This window comes from Vicugna pacos, chromosome 3 (genome assembly GCF_048564905.1).
Source record: "Vicugna pacos chromosome 3, VicPac4, whole genome shotgun sequence".
NCBI classification, from domain to species: Eukaryota; Metazoa; Chordata; class Mammalia; order Artiodactyla; family Camelidae; genus Vicugna; species Vicugna pacos.
This window is the reverse complement of record NC_132989.1, coordinates 31,768,592-31,789,044: the sequence shown is the minus strand read 5'-3', so window position 1 is coordinate 31,789,044 and position 20,453 is coordinate 31,768,592. Positions and strand designations below refer to the sequence as shown.

General features: G+C 36.7%; 1 protein-coding gene across 1 annotated transcript in view; it reads right to left on the bottom strand.

The window, feature by feature from the left end:
- The window catches only part of FBN2 (fibrillin 2), a 207,644-nt gene that overhangs the window by 29,913 nt on the left and 157,278 nt on the right, over positions 1-20,453 (bottom strand). Inside the window, exons 35-48 of the mRNA XM_031673106.2 lie at positions 16,958-17,080; positions 16,283-16,405; positions 12,905-13,066; positions 12,108-12,176; positions 11,504-11,629; positions 10,207-10,332; positions 9,454-9,606; positions 8,308-8,376; positions 7,244-7,369; positions 6,937-7,062; positions 6,324-6,449; positions 4,360-4,476; positions 2,386-2,514; positions 1,850-1,969 (exon numbers count right to left, since the gene is read on the bottom strand). Of these exons, the coding sequence (XP_031528966.2) occupies positions 1,850-1,969; positions 2,386-2,514; positions 4,360-4,476; positions 6,324-6,449; positions 6,937-7,062; positions 7,244-7,369; positions 8,308-8,376; positions 9,454-9,606; positions 10,207-10,332; positions 11,504-11,629; positions 12,108-12,176; positions 12,905-13,066; positions 16,283-16,405; positions 16,958-17,080 (1,695 nt within the window). The remainder of the gene's footprint in view (positions 1-1,849; positions 1,970-2,385; positions 2,515-4,359; positions 4,477-6,323; positions 6,450-6,936; positions 7,063-7,243; positions 7,370-8,307; positions 8,377-9,453; positions 9,607-10,206; positions 10,333-11,503; positions 11,630-12,107; positions 12,177-12,904; positions 13,067-16,282; positions 16,406-16,957; positions 17,081-20,453) is intronic.

The following is a 20,453-nucleotide window of genomic DNA, read 5'->3' as shown; positions in this document are numbered from 1 at the left end:
AGTGAGACATATCACATCCTTTTTAAAAATAACCTGCAAACCTCCACGCTGCCTGCAGTACTAAGTTAGGTCCTCTGAGCTGGCCCTTCAATGCCCCTTATCACACTTGTGTTGCCTCTGTTTTCAAACTGCCTCCTCTGTTCCAGTCCCGTCTGTGATTAATAAATTCCTATCCAAGATTTCAGAGCTGCCTCGAATGTCCCCAGACCTTTGACAGGTTTCCTGACGTGCAACCCTCCGCCACTACCATCATTATTTACAGCCTTCTCCTGTGAGCCCACATCCTGAACATACCCCAGTACAGTATCTGTCACATTGGATTGTAAGGATAAATTTACAAAACGAGGTTGCTTACAAAATACGTCTTTCCTGTTAGGCAGTAAGCTACCTGAAGGCAAAAACTGCATTTTTATACTCCCAGCGCCTAAAAGGTGCTATGGGTTTACTGTAATGTCCGCTGAATGCTGGAATGGATTTGTGTGTGTGTGTGTGACTGTGTGTATAGCCACGCTGGGAAGCGTTCCATCCGGGAAAATTGGTAGAAGAGATTCTAGTCTGGAGGAAATACTGTTACAGTGAAGTAAGCTAATTAAAAACCAAATTTTAAGAAATGCAAAATAGTGGTGTTGCTTATCGGTGGATAAAGAAAATAAATACTTCTGAGGTTTACTAAGAAGTAACTGAATCATAGATTTTTTTTCCCACTAAGAGAAAAGGTAGCTGAGTCTTTCCAACGCAGAGGCACATGTGTTTCCATTTGCCTCCTAATGGCTGACGCATGGCTTCTATAATTGTACCATAAAGATGAATCATAGGGATGATGAAGAACTGAGATGAAACATAAAGAAAATGAAAGAAAAGATCTTACACTTCTCAAGAAAGTTTTTACTAAGATGCTTCTAGTATTATTATTTATCATGTTTAATTGTTAAGAACACTAGACAATCCTACAATGAACTATACAAATTAGACAATAAGGGAAAAAGATATAAAGACCAAATCAGAATGACCAGGGAGCCCCTTTATATGTAATTATATGGTCTGAAAAATAAATTAAATTTAGCTTCGTAAACCGTTTCCTTCAGTTCTGTCTATATAAGTCCCATGAATGCGAATAGTAGAGCTCCGTAGAATTTTTTTTTTTAAACTGGATTAACTCAAAGGCAAAAAAGCTCTCAGCGATCATTTCACGTTAGAAGAACCACACTGAGATGCTGGTGCTTCTGAATTTCAACAAGACTGTAAAAAATAATTTGTATTAAAGTGAAATAAAGTAAGGGTAAAAAGGTCGGCCTTCATCTTGTCCACCAGGCAATTCTGGAACCCACTTTTGATGTGGTTACAGTGCTCTTGTACGCTGGAAGAGTTTCAACAGAAAAACATCTGTTATGACAAATGGATTAATATTTTCTGTTTTGACATGAGGCCTTCCCAAGGAAAAAAATGTCTCAATAGCATTGTCAAGATTTTCTGCTTCACATTTCTAGGACTCCAGACACCTTTAATAGCTGTTTTAAAATTGGTTGCCAAAGATTACAATTTTTGTAGACACTCTTTAAAATTCAGTAGAAAGTCTCTGTTGACATTTGGAAAAAAGATTAGAGTGCACTGAAAATTCTTCGACGAGGATAAGATTTCTGTTAATGAAAAATCCCACATCCTTAAATTCTTTATTCCCACCGCTCCACCTTCAAATCATTTCTGGTGGTTCAGTAAAACAGATGTAGGCAGCTATAAGCTTAATTCCTTGGATCAGCAGTGGTTTGAATTTAATATATTTCCGTAGAGTCTGTCCCAGGTCTTATTATACAGAACAGCCCCTGGGCCTCAGAATCAACGTAAGCCTTACCTATACAATTCTCGCTTTTTACTTCATACCCTGGGGGACAGATGCACCTGAAGGATCCCTCCAAATTCTGACAGGTACCGGGAGAACAAGAGCCAGGGAGGGCAACACATTCGTTAGTATCTTTAAAGAGAAGCAAGAGAAAAAATGACTTAAAGATGAGATAATTGCTGCCAAATGATATTAACATAAATTTAACTCAAGCCCTCTGATCTGCCGTGTCATTACGGACAAATATGCCCTGAGAGACTTCTGACGTACTGAGTATTACTCATTTGGCAAGAGGCTAATTTTCCTGCGTCTACTCTTATTGAGACACGGATAGCCTCAAGCTCTGTCCCAGTAAAAACGCTGTGTACGAGTCATTCCCAACTGCTGGCTGATACCTTTCACCAAAATTTCCCATGATGTCTTATCTTGACCATGTAATCAGATGATCAAGTGAAATGCGAATGAGTCCCGAAGTTCAGGGAGGAGGGGCAGCCATACAATCATTTTATAAAACAAAACAAGATGAAGACTGTTCATTGTTTACGTACCTATACAGTTTTTGCCATCTGGAGTAAGTTCATAACCTTCATTACATAAACACTTGAAGGAGCCAATTTCATTGAAACACCGCCCGTTTCTGCACACCTGACCAAAGAAGGAACTGCACTCATCTATGTCTGTAAGCAAATAGGAGTTAGCTTTTCAGAGAGAGTTCTTATGTTTGTTTGTTTTTTTTTTAACTGAAGTATAGTCAGTTTACAATGTTGTGTCAATTTCTGGTGTACAGCATAATAGTCATACACATACATACATATATTCATTTTCATATTTTTTCATTATAGGTTACTACAAGATAACGAGTATAGTTCCCTGTGCTATACAGTAGAAACTTGTTGTTTATCTATTTTATATATAGTAGTTAGTATCTGCAAATCTTGAGCTCCCAATTTATCCCTTCCCACCCTCTTTCCCCTCTGGTAACCGTAAGTTTGTTTTCTATGTCCGTGAGTCTGTTTCTGTTTTGTAAGTAAGTTCATTTGTCTTTTTTCAGATTCCACATATGAGTGATATCATACGTATTTTGTGTCACAAGTTGCAACTTAAAAACATATTGCTATACATTTGCAAAAACCCTACATTACAGTTCCTTGTCAACACAGAGAAAAGTGGCTCATATCATAAGGATCATGTGACTAACAAGGCCACAGAGACCCCTCCTATAGGTTTAAGATGAAGCTTTCCATTCTTTCCATGTGAAAAATAGTTCTTTTCCTGGAGGTAAATGAATTTAACTGGACTGTCCAGTCTGCAGATGACTCTACCCGGAGATAAGCTGACTGCACTCAAAGGACAAATAATGGAGCATATTAAATACAGAAAAATCAATTATATTAAAAACACTCTAGAATTGCTGGCTTGTTTTGCTGACAGAACACAGAATTTGAAAAAAAAAAGTTCTTAAGTGTTAGGTTTTTAGTTAAGCTTAGGGTTGATTGCATTTGAGTAATGTTTTGGTTTGTTTGTAGATTGTACTTTAATGAGAGCCCAATCTGTATCGTTCATTCTCCTAGCCTGTATAAAGAGCCTGAGAAACTACAGATAAGAAAATGGTAGTTGAATAAAATGTCCAATTAGCTCTAAACATTTTCACAGTGGCAGAATTTTGAAAAATAAAAGAAACTGAGAGGAATTTTTGTTGAATTAAATTAGGAGGTGGGTTTGAGCTGTGATGGTTCCATAAAGGTAAAAAGTCTGAGATCCTTTCACATACCTTATAGAATCAATTAAGAGATGTTGTGCTGTGAAGTACCAGCATGGTGCCTGGCACATGGTAAACAAGAAACCTTATCAGTGTTTGCTGTCATATCTCTTCCTATCTTCTCCACCAATTACAGGACCCCCACCCACACAGTCACTATCAATTTTTATTTCAATCACAGTCTGTTAGGGGCAAAGGAGGAGATAGTTTTATTTTCCACTGAAAATCTACAGTTTTTCATGGAGATCAAATAGGTTTCTGAGAATTGATTTGGAAACCTAGTTACCATGCACTGTTTCTGTGGGGAAAGGCGTCCCTGGCTTCAAAAGCTGATGGAAAATGAAGTTGCAAGACACAACACGTTCTTAAGTTGAAGACTGTCAGTGTTTGACTATAAGTCAAGAATAGATTATATGAGATACCTGTAATAACACTGAAATAGTAATAAGTCTGTCTTTGATGCCATTTAAGAGGTAAAAATAACCCTAAAGCACAAATCAGTCCCAAGATATTTACCATCATCTGCATGGCCTTTTCCCTTGAACCGAAAAGGAAGACTGACATAAGTATTCAACACAGCAGATTGTCTTGTGGTTATTTAAGCCAATACTATGGCTTTAGTTAATTAGAAATTGGTCAATGACATTACATATATTTGGGCACACATTCACCATTTGAACAAGAAAAATATTTATTTATTCTTTTATTTTTTATTTCAGTATATTGTGTAGAAATCAGAAGCAATAAAGGACTGAGTACTCACCCAGGCAATCATTATTGTGAGTGAGCTCAAAGCCTGGGTAGCAGAGACAGTTATAGGATCCAACGGTGTTTTTACAAGTTCCATTTCCACATGGATGCCGCTCACACTCATCAACATCTACAAAGAAACACTGGCTCAGAGAGGAATTCAAATTTTGGCTAGAATAACACAGACTATTAAACATTCAGATTTTTTAAACTACCAGCTTACTTAGATATTTTCCCCCTCATTCAGTACTAGGAACCCATATTTATTTAAGGAAAGTAAGTACAAAGTAGAGAAAACTCTGAACTATAAAATCATAAGAAGAAGTGTCATATAATGACTTACGAGCATATGTAGTACTCAGGAAAGAACTAGGCTAACACGCAAGCATCTGCGTCCTTAGTGGAGATGTTTTAATGAATAGGTTCGCTTGTCAATTATAAGGAAACCAATCTTTTGAAACACTAAGACAATTTGTTCTACTAAGCATTATAAATTCTCCCCAGAAATTTACATACCTTAATTTGACTAGCACAAAGGTAAATTTTAATTTCCTAAATTATATGAATTAGTGGAATCCAAATTGAAGAAATCCATTAAAGCTCAGTATTCTTAGCCTTCAAGAAAATGGAATTAATATTTAGAAAGGTCATTGTCATATGAGAGGGCACACTCCCTACACTGTGAACTCCAGGCTGCTGAAACTTTTCCACCATGAAAAAAAAAAATAAAGGGTGTTATTGTTCCTTCGGAAAGAAGCTTTGTTTAAGAGTGGTATTACCAAGGAGTCTAGCTGACTTTCATCATGGATGAATTGTTAGGACTAAGGACAGATTTTCTCCACGTGCATTTTTGAATTATAAATTTCATACTTCTTTTTTTTAGCAAATCACATTTCATTTCTTAGAGAGAGCAGCCCTGGAAGCATGTGTAAGCAAGCATTCTCACAAAGTTTGCACAAATAGGGCCACATCCTGCATGTATCTTTTGTACAAGCATCTCCTAGAGAATTTTTCCTACCACTATGGGAGAAGTCCATAGGGGAGCTCTTGGGAGGGAATGGAAGAATGGAGACAATCTCCAGGGGGCCCTCCTTGTATGGTTATGCCATAAAGGAAACTGGTTCTGCTGCTCTGCGGTACTAAAATCTGACTTGCGTATTCACATAGATAGTATCTTGAATACCAAGAGTAGATGCACAAATTTTAGCTGTTTCTAAACTGAAAACATACTAATTATAAACAGCCAAGTTTTAAATTTAATTTTCCTCCTTCAAGGACAAAGCACAGAGAACTCTTTCAGCAGAGACGAATCAGTTGCTGACATCAGATTTGAGGTGTTAAGCTGAGTCCCAAGGTGTCCAGCCCATCTGCTTTTATCTTAATAATTTTCTTCATCATCAGCTCAGCAAGTACTTACTGAACACTATTATTGTTTAACTAACCATTACTTTAGCTGCTGGGGCTTTTAAAAGAGGTTTGCTACCTTTGTTTCTAAAAATTGTTTTCAAGAGTTAAAATGCAAAAGAAGCAGATAAATCTCATGTATTCAATGATTTGGGAGAATGAAGGGTAGTAGGTATGTTTGTATGTTACAGTACTGTTACTCTTACCACTCCCCTGCATTCTTGCATTCCTAAAGGCTTTCTTGAGTGGGAACAGATAGGGGTAAAAAGACAGCTGGTACTGTGGTGATTTCCACATAACCCCGAGTGTCTCAGAGCGCAGGTTAAGCATGTGAAAGTCACCAGGGGAAAAAGGCTATAAACACTGAACCCCAAGAATGTACTGTGGTGTGTCTCACTTGCAAATTTTACATTGAATAAAACCATACACAGTTTCACATAGCTCTCTTTTTGCAAGGCTGTTTCTCATAGAGTCATGGTAGTTAGTGACTCGTGGCAAGTGACCCAACTATAATCTCTTCTGGAGTCTGGGCTCTACGTCACCCCCTGGAACTAATGTCCTCCTCCTTCTTACCCATGCACATCGTCTGGTCCTGAGAAGCCTTAAAGCCGTTGTGGCAGATGCACTGGTAACTTCCTTGTAAATCAACACACAGGCCGTGACTGCAAACATTAGGAATTTCTAAACATTCGTTGCGATCTAACACAAAAAATGAAATACATGTTACACGTATCTGAATTTCATTAAGATTCCTTCATTTTTTCCCCCACAGGCGTTGTTTCTATAACCTGCTATTAATTATCACAGACAGGCTGAAAATGAAGCATAACAACAGCTGAATTGAAATAAGCAAGGCTTTAAAGTACCCAAGCCTCTTGGTTAAACAAATTTTAAATCAAGCAGTTTTTAAATGCTGATTGGTATCTCGAGGATGTGATTTTATTTTAGGTCCAATTCTAGGAAAATCCACTGAGAGACCTCTTCTCTTCCTAACAAAAGAATCTGAAAGACACGGTGAAATAGGTTCAATATGAATGAATAGATTTACTTGGAAAATCTTTTCAAAATTATCTGGGAAAAGGTTTTTTTTTTTTGATAGGAAAGCATAAACAATTTTTTTAGTGTAGGAAGTAAGCGTGAGGAATGTCGTGCTCGATGCCCAAGAAGGAGCCCCTCTCTTTCTTACCCACACAGGCTCCGCTGGGCGCCAGCTTGAAGCCTGCGGCGCACTCACAGCGGTAGCTGCCAGGGCTGTTGATGCAGTCCGCGTTCCGCTGGCAGAGGTTGTCGCCGTTGCTGCACTCATCGATATCTGAAAGAGCAACAGTTTCACTTTTAAAATTTCATTAGTGCATCAGTGTTACATTCACTTGACCAATTTGGTGACCAGCTCCTAAACACTGTAGAGGAAATAGTAAAAATCAGAAAATTGTCTAAACACCGGTTATGTCCACCAGATTTTTGTGGATAAAGTCATATGTCACTCAGATTACCTTCACAGACAAGGAGCAGGTCATTGTAACTGAATCCCGTAGGGCATTCACAGCGGAAACTGCCAATCTGGTTAATGCACACACCGTTCGCACAAATGCCTGGAATCTCTTTACATTCATCAATGTCTGAAATTGAACGGATTTGATCAAATATATGGGGTTGTGCTTAATGTATTTACACATAAGACCTTAAATAATATTATGTGTAGACTGGAATGAAAACACACATTCAGGGTCACAAAAATCAATTCTATACCAGTAATGAATGATTTTGTGGTTTATGAAAGCATATGGACCACAAAATAGATTACTTCCTTTGAACAGTGATGAAGATAATGAAGTAGCTGACTAAATACACCAAGTGATTTTAGTGTCAGTACAGCAAATAAACTTCCTAGGGAATCGAGCCTCCTTTCTTAAGTTACTTGTCAGGCTCCTCTAACTACTGTTACTCTTCTGATAAAGAATGCTATGTTTTCTTATTTTTATATCGTTTGTTACATATGTATTGATAACAGATGCTAAAATTGTATTGCTCATTTAATCTTTGAGGAAGAAAAGTAAAATGAGCAATAGAAAGTACATCTAGAAGGAAGTGATCTATACAATTAATAATTCTGCAAATTCATAAGTAGACTGGTATAAAGAAGTACCGTAAAAATACACCAAAAACTTTTAACGTATACTTATGAAAACAGCAATTAAAAGTTAAAACATATACTTATGAAAACAGCAATTAAAAGTTAAAATAAAGTGGACTATTTAGAGGCATGTAATACAATATCCATGATGAGGAAAACTAAACTTTCACCTTGATACGTATGAAGTCTTGAGAGAGTAACTCAGCTGTCACAACTCTTATTACCAGACTACGCTGATGGACTCATCATTATTGACACTTGGTCAGAGTCCGTAAACACGTTATTTCTTTCTTGTCTAACTATGTTGGAACAAAATCCAGATTATTATATTTTATGGTGCTTTAAATTTAAATAACAGTTAACAGATTTTTATAAAATGCTACATTGTATGTATTAAAATAAACATAATCTAGAAAAACTCACCAACAGCTTTTCCAGTGTGAATGTCAAAGGTGAATCCAGGAATATTTCCACATATGGTTTTAAAGTCAGCTTTAAAATATAAACAAAGTAAATGTGCTCTTAAAAATTCTCAAATGCCTTCAAAAATAACACTTTACATAGTACTACTTTCACTGACAGGTATATTTTATATTAGTCACAACCAGACATTTTAGTTTCAATTATATTTATTTGATAATGCCAGCTTCTGCAAGAAGTGAATCTAGGCATTCTTTATCATTATTATTTCTGAGAAAGGCCCCATATGTCACTTTTCACCACATCCCTCCTTAATTTCATTTATCACATTAAAAGAAACATTTTAATACATATACCCTAAGTAATACTGTATTTGGTAAAAATACGTAATCATTGTTTCTTATTTGTCTAATTGGTTCAACTGTTACCATCTATAACTGTTATAAGTAACCACTTTCCAGGTCATAAAAGAACCTGAGAGGGCAACAATTTTAAGGCAAATTTTTTTTTTTGCTCGTCTCTATTATCTTTCAATGTTTCTTTCAAAAGAATCTGTGCTTGGAGAAATATTTTTTCGTGTAAAGACTAGTCCTATTTTCTGCCTAAATATTTCAATAATGTTTGAGGAAAAGAATGCATAAGGAAAACTTCAACACTAAGTTGCTTTTATATAAAGTTTGCCCATCCAATCCATTTTTTGCATATTTTCCACAGTTGAACTAAAAGAGATACTTACTGAACTTATATGGACTTTAAATTATCATAAATTTTTAAAGCAAAATATGATACCTTCCAAATCTAGCACAGTGATAAACAGGAGTTGTTCAATAAATACTTGTTTTATGAATAAAAGAATAATTAAACAGCATGGTTTAAGAACATGAGTTTAAATGGACGAGTGCTATAAACTTTAACTCTTCAGCAATGGGGCTTGTTTTCAGAATCCAGGCTCCTATTCAACAGATATCTCCGAAATTAAGTGTTTGAAGCCCAAACAGGGCTGCTTGAGAAACCAAGCCATATGAGCTCCTGGATATTTTCAGAACTGAGCATGTCTGCTTTTAGTGCATTTTTGCTTTTACTTTACTATCACATATATGCGTGCATCACTGACTCAGCCTTCAGCAGAAGCAGGAGCTGTGTGCTTACCTGTTCCTGGTGTTGGGCATGGTTCACAGGGTTTGTTCCAGGCTTTGCCCACATTATACGTGCAGCAACACATCCTCTTGGTCACATTAAAAGGCAACTCATTCTCACAAGTGGTTCCATTATAGCTTCGGTAGCAGAAGCTTTTTCTCATGTCTACGTAGAGAAAAACAAATATGCCAACCAATTCTATGAGCAAGCAGCTAATAACAAAGCCCACATCTGGAGACACCAAACTTTCTCGGTTAACTCTGAAAAACGGCACCATTTAGAGGCTTTTTTAAAAGAAATTTTTAGGTTGAACACAAATCTTTTTTAGATTAATATCTATCCCGTTTTTAAATAAGGGATTCCATTTATAATTTTCTTGGGGGAATAAAGTTAACAGCTACTTGTTTCTCTACTCAAAGGCATTTATTTAACAAGTACTACATATTAAATTTTAAATATTCTCCTATTTATAAAATAATGTCCACTTAATATGAATGGAAAATAAAAAGTATTTAAGAATATATAATTGTAACATTTGATGAAATTTTCCACCTCCGACTCATGGCTTTGTAACACGTAACTATGCAGCCAAAGTTCAAAATACGACACAGAGTCAGTGTATAAGACTTTAAAATACTTCATTCATAAAGATTTAATTTTCAAACTTCCTGAATAATAATTCTGAGACCTTAAGTACCTGAGAGGTAACTGTTGGCTGGGAAGCCAGCAACTGTGACCTAATCGATCTCAGAGACCTGCACCTACCCATGCAGTTGTGGCCTCCGTTGACCTGCATGTATTCAGGTGGGCAAATGCAGGTGTAATTTCCCAGAGTGTTGTAGCAGGTCCCAGGTCCACACACACCAGGATGTGCAAAACACTCATCAATATCTAGAGCAGGCAAGAATACACATTAATGACTATTTTCCCCAAGAATTTATATTTAAAGTACTGGAGAAAGCATATGGCTGATGCCCCACATCCATGTCTTTATGGAACTTACTTTTTCCTATTTTTTATAGAATTTAGAACTTAAAGCAATTACATAGAAAATATCTCAAAATATGCCTTTATATGACATAAAGTGTGCCCTTCTTCCAAAGAATAAAAACCTAACATTCAGGAATAAAAACGATCAAAAGAAATTATTCCAACATGACAAAACATAATTTAAATGGCACCTATTTTTTTTAATTGAAATTTCATATTCTTCAAATAGAATTGCTTTAAAGTTGCTTTCCTCTTACGTCATTTAAACCAAATTTTACTGCCAACTTTAAACTGAATGCAGTTACGAGAAGGCTTTTTCTTTATAGCTTCTTTCAAATTAGCACCCATTCAGAGATTTTAGAAGTAGCACAGCTGCTGGTTATTCTCCTTATTAAATCATATTTCTTCCAGATGCATTTATCTAACATGTTCCAAAAGGAAGGTTATAATGGAAATAATTACGTTACATGTTCAGCGCTCATTTTTTAGAAGCATTCTTTCATTCATTCCATAAATAAATACTGGAATTCCACTGTAACCTAGAACTTGTAGCTATAAAGATGAATTAGATGTGGACTTTGCCTCAGGAAGCTCCCAGTCCAGCAGGGAGACAAGCCTCTGTAAGGATGACTACAGGGCCATGGGAGAAGTGAGGGGATAGAAGCGAGAAAGGCACCTGCATAAGCTTTGAACTGCTTCCTACTTCGTTGCCCAACAATTAAAAGTTACTGAAAATATTAACCCAAGAGTCACATTCAAGCTTACCTATTTTCCCTGTGTAAAATACAACACATCAATATTCAAACTAATAGCTTATTTTGATAACTGAATGTTTTCACACTACTCCCCCACTTATAATTAACCCATTTACTCAGAGAAAAATAATAGTAAGTTACAGCAAATTAGCTGTTAATGAATGTATCTATTACCATACAACTTAGCAGCACTGACATGAAAAGAAGAAGGCTATGGATCCGTCTCAACAGATCTTTTGATAAAACTTGAAGATAGACCCTTTCTCCAGGCCTGTTTTAAACAGTGCTAATAATTTTCAGCTGTAAATCCATCTCACCTTCACAGATGCGGGTCTCCTCGCTGAGGTAGTAGCCCTGTGGGCACTCACACTGGAAGCTCCCGAAGGTGTTGATGCAGTTTCCGCCCTGGCAGAGACCTGGTAGCTCCTGGCATTCATCAATGTCTGCAAGAGGGAAGACAGCTCACTTAGAACAGAGAGCGTTAGGAAAGACGAGAGTTATTCTTAGAGCTTTGAAATGTATACGTGTAAATGTGTATGTGTAAGATCCGCAGACGTCCATGCAGCCAAACAAATGCACACTTAGATGGGAGGTTTATTCTGACCATAGGTCTTCTTGGTTTTCTCCTTGATCGTGAAACTTTGCCATAATCTGAGAAGAGTAATTAAAGCAAGTTGAGGATGATTAAAGTTGGGGATAATGGTAGAGAGAGTTTCTCTGTGGACAAGCACACAACAGATCACTGCAATGGGTCAACTCTTTCTGGTTTACAGATGGTTTATTCAGCACCCTGGTCATTCCATCTGCGATTGTGCAAACTATTTCTGTTGGGACTGTTCCACCCTGACTTTCCTACCAGCTGTCCTCTAGAGGAAATGCTTTACCTTGTTTTTATCAGGTGACAATTAGAGGCACGCTCACCTTCTAGGATGATTGTGATGGGGTTAGGTCTGAAGCCTTCACCTCCAGGACACAAGGTGTAATATTCAGCTACGAAACAATGGAAAATAAGAAATGTGACACCAGTGCCCAAGAGGCTGAGACAATGAATAAGCACTTAGCGACTGTCAGGCTCAAAACACACATCCTAAGGGGTGTATCTACATTTTCCTCAGTGTCCTTTCAAATATCTTTAAAAGTATATTACATTTTACTGGAAATAAGATCATTACTTCGTAAATTATATACAAAGCAGGATAACAAAATCCATTTGTTTTCAATGAAAGAAAAAATTTATTTTCAGACAATTTATGCCATAACTTTTTCGGCTAGTAAATAAAAACTTAAGAGACAACATTTCACAAGTTTCACCTGTGTACATATCAGAACATACATTCATTTTAAAACATAGCATGACTGATCTGAAGAGTACAGTGAGTGCATCTATGAAACTAAACTGAAACGACTTCGGAGAAGAACCAGGGATGGCCTTTATCTGTGATACCAGTCAGAATTGATATCATTGCCATTCATACTGGATTGTGGTTAAAAATTGTTTTTTCTTATTATCATATCAAAAAAAATACTAAGAAGAGAGGAATTCAAATTCCTTTTACATGAAACACTCTTGGCTGGTTTCAGCATAATCACTGAAAGTCATCCAAATTCAAAGTTTCAGCCCTCGCTATTTCCCTCCTGCCCCAGGACAAGAAGAAAACGGCAGCTTGTCTTCAGCTACCAGAGTGTGTCCCCTTCCCCTTCTTCAGTTCCATACTCACTGCTGTTGACAGGGGGGCAGGTCTCGCAGGGGTTCCCCCAGGCCTTCCCCAGGGAGCAGCAGCAGGAGGAGCGGCTGACGCCCACTCCAATCTCAGTGTTGCAGGACAGACTCCCGTCTCCCCGAGGACCAAACTTCAGGTAGCAGTTGCCCACGCGGTTGTCTGTGGAGCAACACAGGAGCTCAACATTTCCCTCGTAGTAAGAATGCCTTTTCAGAGAAAGGTCACCCAGATGATGGAATTCAAATTCTGTACATTAATCCTTAGCACAAAATAATCTCTTGCTTTAACACTTTTCAAGGTTGAGGAATCAAGTAAATTATAACACTTTCCTATATTTAGGAATCCATATAGATCATGGACTGAACAGGACAAGCAGCAATTATTCATTCGAGACATTCTGAACCTTCAGTAATATGAATGCAAAAATTATTTCCTATAATCAGTCTATATCATGAGTTTGTCAATAATGGAAATAAAATCCAGGATTAGTTACTTCACAGCAACATATCTCATCACAGAAACGCTGAGAACCCACCTCCTTCCTCTCCTCCGCATTATCTCCATCTCCCGTGGCTTAGTTTCACCTTGCACATCAAGCTTTGCAGGCCTGGGGAAAGCCTGTCTCTAACAACGTTAGAGAGGATATTTAAGAGATCAATGAATCTCAGGCTATTCCTTGTCTCTATCTGCAATAACCACCTAGATCACCTCTTTTCGTTTCATGACTTTAAATACTATCGAATTTATGGATCCATCTTTTACCTCTCCCCTGAACTCTAGGCTGTTCTGAAAACTGCCTAGTATTTGCTTTCTCCTCTTAGGTAGCTAATAGTTAACATGTCTAAAATCACATTCTTGGTACTCTTTCCTCCACATATAAAACCTGCTCTAGTCCTCTTCCAGGCTTTTGCATTTTCAATAAATAGACAATCCATTGTTTTAGTTGCTCAGGTCCTAAACCTTGGAGTCACTCTTTGATTCCTTACTACCAACACTTATTCAATCCAGTTACAAAGTCTGTCAGTTTTACCTTTAAAATATATCGGGAATCTGATGGCTTACCACTGCCTCCACCATCACTATAACCTGAGTCCAAGCCACCACCATCCCTCACCTGGACTACTGCAGTGGTTTCCTAACTCAATCTCTCTCCTTCAATCCTTGACCCAACTATAGTCTATTTTTATCACCACAGCTAGGGTCATTCTTCAGAAGCATTACCTGAGGTCAAGCACTTCCAGTGGCTTCCCATCTCAATCAGGGTAAAATCCAAAGTCCTTATTACTGTCTACCAAGTAGTTTTCATCTCAGCTACACATTAGAATCACTTGGACAGCGTTTTATTATTACACTTTTCCCCCCATGTTTTCTCGTTCTGTTGTTGTTGCTGACTCTCAGGTGCAGACAGAATTTAACTTATGGTTCTTCCTAGGCTTGTATTCACTCGTCCTTCCTCCTTCCCTCCTATTCTCTCCTTTCATCACGATTCTCCATTCCAGTTCCTCATCCTCCACTCAGCCATCTGAATGTGTTCAATTTTTTTTTGTCTGTTTCAGCAAAATTAGTATTTTTGTTTTTGTGAGCACATTTTAAATTTCCATAAATGGTATTTTGTCATATATTTCATTTCATCTTTATAGCATCCAATCTGTCAACTCCACGGTGTCCAACTGCCATTCTTTTTGAGTCAATCTACTCTCTAAAAATGGTTTCTAAGTTCTTGCCACTACAAATGATGAGGCACTGCATATCTTTACTCATGTCTCCTTGTAGGCCTTTCTTTGGTACCCAGAGCCAGGAGAGGAAGTGCTGGTTCACAGAGTTTGCATGTTCTTCACCTTCAGTATTAGGAGAAACAGTCACTGTTATCTGCCACCTGCATCAAATGTACCTTTTCAATTTTTTGTATTTGTAAGGCAGTTACAGATAATTTGCAGAAGAAAAAGGTACACAAAACCTTACTAAAAAATTTAATAAGAATTTAATCATAGCTAACTCAATTTTATTCCATATTTTCTTGGTTTTGAAGATACATAAACCTGATATGGTCCTGTATAAAAGCCATTAACTGCTTGCTTGTCAGCTGTCACACATGAACTTGAAACATTCTGTAAAAACTGATTCTACATTTCAAACACATCTCTAGTAGGTTCTAGCTTATCATTACTTCTTGTTTTTCTTCTTATTCTACCATCATTAAAACATAATACCTGAAGAAATTTTTGAAAACTTTGGTAGCTCACAACTTTGATGAGGACAAAAATCTTTGCTTCATAAATGATAAACATTTTCATTTTTAGATTTGTCAACACACATTAGAATCATTAATCTCATAATTTTCTTTCATTTCTACATCACATATTTCCTTCCTTCCAATCAGCTTTGTCTAAACACCTGCCTTCATCACTTGTCCACTTAAGAACCATATCAATTACGTTTGGATATGAAAGAATACAAGAACCTGGGATGATCCAGGTACTTGCTGCCATTTGTTGCACGTTGAAGCTCTTCCTACTGTCTAAGAGATGGGACTACCATATTTCCTTTGTCTATATAAACATATTATTCACTCACTGTTTGAGTCTTCTATTTTCTGAAATTTGAAAACAATACATCAGTTGTGCATAAATCACAGAGGCCAACATTCCTTTCATTGACTGCAAGCCCACAGGAATATGGATGCTGAAGACAGCAGTTACATTTCTACCGAAGCAAGGAATTTTCCTTTTAGACCATTTACTCCTCTAGGTAAACACTCAGTAATGTGCAAAAATAGCACATATGGCAAAAGCTGGACAACAACTTTCTAGAGATCAGAGATGTCAGGAATGTTGTCAGGACCTTCATAACTGCTTCCCCACTTCTCCCTGCTCTTCCAACTTGTTTCACTCTAGCCGTTTGGGTCATGAAATCCACCTCCCCAATTCCTTTCTCCTCACCCCTTCATTTATTTCACTCCTCCATGACTCTTTTCGTAGGAAAGGGAAATGTGTATCTACTAGTCCTATCACTTTGGGCTCTCCTGGCCAATGCAGTGGATGGGGAGCCAGGCACCTCAGGACCCTGCCTCAGTGCTACTGTGTGCAATCTCTGAGACCCTGAACAAGGTACTGCACCTCCAGGGCCCTGGTTCCCAAGTCTGCGAGAGGAGGAGGTGGGAGCGGATGTCTCAATAATTCCTGTTTAAAATACAGCTTGGAAGATAAGCATGGTTAAAGTGACCATATATTTTGGTAGCCTACGGTTTCTTAAGGTAAAGGACTACTATTTTGTTTACAAGTTAATTGTAGCAAATACTCATCACAGTTCATTACCGGGAGAGTATGAGTATTTAACTCTATGTAATTCTCCTTGTTTCATACAGCTTTCACTTACCAACACAACCCACGCCGGTGGGGTTCAGCTGGAAGTCGGGGGGACAGTTACACTCATAGCGACCAGGAGTGTTGACACATAGGCCGTTCACACAGTTTATGGGATCTGCACATTCATCAATATCTGAGGAAAACATTTAAAATGCCCACATTAACGTGTTCACTTCCCTTATGTGTACTGCTGTTTCAAAGAATTTGGTGGAATTTTTGCAAGTCAGTAGACTAAAAATCTTTAGGAGGGACTCAGCACAATGAAATAAAGACAATCCTTGTCTATACCTAAAGCAGGTTCTACAGCTCAATCACACGGTAGTCACAATGATATCACTTAATATCCTTAATCAATAAATAATAATTAAATGTTGGTATTCTAAAGAAGAAAAACATTATCATCACTATTTGCTTAAATCGGTAAGTACATATATGTGAACATACATAAATATTTGCACAAAGAAATACTTAACTAGTTTCATGTTAGCTATTTAATATTCAGTTGTTTGTATTAAAATCAATCAATTCCACAGTTAAAAATAAATGTATAAAAAAGTAATTTTCTCTTTCAAAAAAATACCTAAAGCAAGGCATAGCTGGCTAAGCAGAAATTTGAGGAAATTTTATACCTAGCACAAAACATTCACACTAATATGAACACATTTAAGCCCTTGACTGGCCATACCTGTACAGTTCCCTCCTGTTCTGTCCAATTCGTAGCCATCATCGCAGATACAATGAAACATTCCAGGCAAATTATTACATGTTCCAAAGACACAAATATTTTGGAAGGAGCATTCATCTATGTCTGAAAATTAAAAAAAAAATAGCACTCTCTTATTTACAAAGACATTTTGATTTGCTGTACGACATTAATGAATTTTTCTATCTCCTCAGATGTTTTTATGAACTAAAAATTTTTCTTTGACTAGGGAGGCCATGTAAATGGCAAGCAACTAACGTTTATCTGTGGGACAGAGATATAAAAGAATATTACTTTGTTGACAGTATTTTGTTGTCTTGGATTATAAAATATTTAAGAAGAAAGAACTGACCCAGGGCATAAAATTTTTTTAAAAATTAAATATAAACATGTTAAAGGTTTGAGATTGTAAACAATTTAAGACAAAAATAAACTCCAGGGTTCTAACAAAGTGAAAACAGCAGATACTTTATAAACATCTACAATATACAAAATATAAACATAATATTTTATTTATTAAATAGATTACTAAAATTATTAAAGTTTAACCTTTTTTAAACATTTTAAATTCTGTAATCTGATATTATCATAAAGTCAGTTATAAACAGGGAAAGAATATTTTTCCTCCTAGTTTGTAATAGGATCATCCATTGCCCTACCTTACTCCAAATTTCATTAAAATATCTCTATTGGATTGAAGTCATAAATTCAGTTTATGAAACTCTTCCATGAAGCTGTAACTCAAAGTAAATAAATGAGAAGTTATTGCTCCTCATTAATATGAAAATGAAGGCATATGTGTGCATGTACAGCTGTAGAAATAATCTATATTTCTACTCACAGGACAAGGATAGACATTTTTGTACACAAATTAGCTCATATTCTGAGAATGCAGACCAGGCATGTCATTTTAGGCCAGACTACGCAAGCCATTCTAAAATGCTATCTTAAGACAGTTATAGTTTAAGTGTAAAAGGGTCTTTTGGTCATTCATGATAAATTATGCATTTCAACTATCTTATGTTCAAAATATGGTTCAGATTGTGCTTAGAAGTTCAACTGATGTGGAAAGTCAACTTGGGTTAGGGTAAAAACAAAGTTACTCTTTTTATATAAACGAATAAAGACTTAATAAGTTAGTGTATAAGTGAATTGTGTTAAAATATAAATGGAAATGAAATTGTATTATTAGCCTTCTAAGTATGCATTTTACTTTTGAATGAACTTTATCAGAAGTAATTTCCTTTTAAACAATGTAACCGTTGTGTAAAATAAGGTATTTTAAAAGAATCTAGCCTTGTTTTTTGTTTTTAATTGATGCATACTCAGAAACTGAAACAATATAGAAAAGTACTGATAGCAGACAGAAAAGATAGAAGACAACACAGAAAATAAGACAGCAAAAACAAAAATCACCCAAAAATTGCTTGTACCCAGAATTATCATTATCATTGGATGAACACCATTCCAAATATTTCCCAATGCATATTCAGAGTCAAGCTGAAATAACTTCTATGCATCAGATCAATTTTTCTCTCTCTCAACAGTTTCTAAAATGCTTTCTGTTAAGAATTGATGAAAAACACTAAACTTTATAATCTTTTGGCTTTATGTTAAAATTCAAATATAATTTTTAGACAATATTAACAGAGTCTATACAATGAATGATTAAAAATTGACATCCGTATATTCCTCCAGCTCATTTTTGTTATTCATGTTATTTTCACTATTTAAATGTTCACGGCATTTACCATACTCTCTATAGTACTAATTCTTTAAGGGGATCAGTAACATTTTTATTGCAACTTTTCCATTTATTTCTTGATTGGCTGTGTGTTTCAGTGTTTCATTGCTGATAAGTTGTAGGTTTTGGGGTTTTTTTTTTGTTTTTTTGCTCAAGAAAGGAGAGCCAACAGGTGTTTTCTTTCTGACTTATCTCATATGTGAGGATATGCTTATTGTCTTCATAATTAACTAACTCTGAGGAATAATACTCTTGTCACATGTGTCCTTAGAACTTTATGGGCAGCATTCCAGTGTCTCTTGGTCTTGAATGTTTCTGTTTTGTTCTTAACTCGCCTTTTCTATCTGGAGTCTGAAGAATCTCTATGACTTAAGCTGACAAATGTAATCAGGCTAAAAATTTGTCTTACGATTTAGTTCTTCCTGTATATTCAGTTCTTTCCTCTATTTCAGGAAAATGTTTGGTTGTTTAATACTTTTTTCTATTCAGTTTTTTGGGACTTGCCACTCCAGAAACACTCATTTCGCTTAAGTTTGTGGTCTTTGTCGTTTCTCTAAGAGTGTCGATTTCTTTTTTCCTCCTTTTTTGTTCACTGTGATTACCTCATGTCCATTCTCTATGCTGGTAGTTACATTTTCATTTCCTCTGCTCTTTGTGGTTTCTACTTAATACTGCTCTCATTTTGCTGTGTTGGTCCCCACTTTTGTTTCCTTTGACTCTGCAATATTGCTATTTGTCTCTTACTTTTTTAAAAAAAATTTTATAATCACTTTGAACTTGTTCAATCACATTTATGTTTTTATTAAGGTTACCTGTGGTACAACACACCTATGGGAAATTTGGTCTTGTTCCTTGAGGAGTTTCCTTCTAATTTGGGTTCTTCCCTTATCTGCTTTTTGTATGTTCTTTTTCCCTTGTTTCCGTACAATGCCTCCACAGTTGCCATTGTTTACTTTCAGTTTGTTCACACATTACTTGATCAGCTCTTTGAAGAGTTTTTATATATAGCTGATGCCTGAACAACACGGGTTTGAACTGCATGGGTGCACTTATACATAGATTTTTTTTCAATAGTAAACACTACTGTGTACAGTACAACTACACCATCTGCAGTCAGTTAAATCTGAGGACGTGGAACCGCGAGCGCAGAGAAGCTGTGTACACTGAGGGAGGACTGCAAGTTATACACAGATTTTCCAGTGTGCTGAGGGTAGGCGTCTCTAACCCTCAAGTTATTCAAAGGTCAACTGTATCCTGATACAGTTTAGGTAGAGTTTCTTGACATCCTCCTGTCTATCTGGGCTTTCTGTGGAAGACAGCTTGGGGTATGGGTTTCATTAAAGCTGCTACTCTGTAGCCCAAAGTTTCATAAGGCGTGGGGAAAGGAGACACATAGATGTGAGGACCCCCACTGGGCTCTGCCGATGAGCCTGGCCCCAGCTCTCTCTTCATACATCATACTAAATGGTCTGTATCTCGGTTCTCTCCCTCTGATAGAGTCCTAACCTATCCCTGAGGAGGTTCCTGCAGGCTTTGTATTTTCCCATTTTGGTGAAGAATACTGAGAAAAGGCCAACTCCAGCGATTTTTTTTTTTTAACTCTGTAGAAATTCTGAGAATTTGTGATAGGAAAGAGACGCTGGGTGTAGAGTATTGATCAGAGCATCAACTTAGAGAAGAATATATTTATAATAAGATGGGAAAGCATCAAGGAATTAAAGTAGTAAGTTCAGG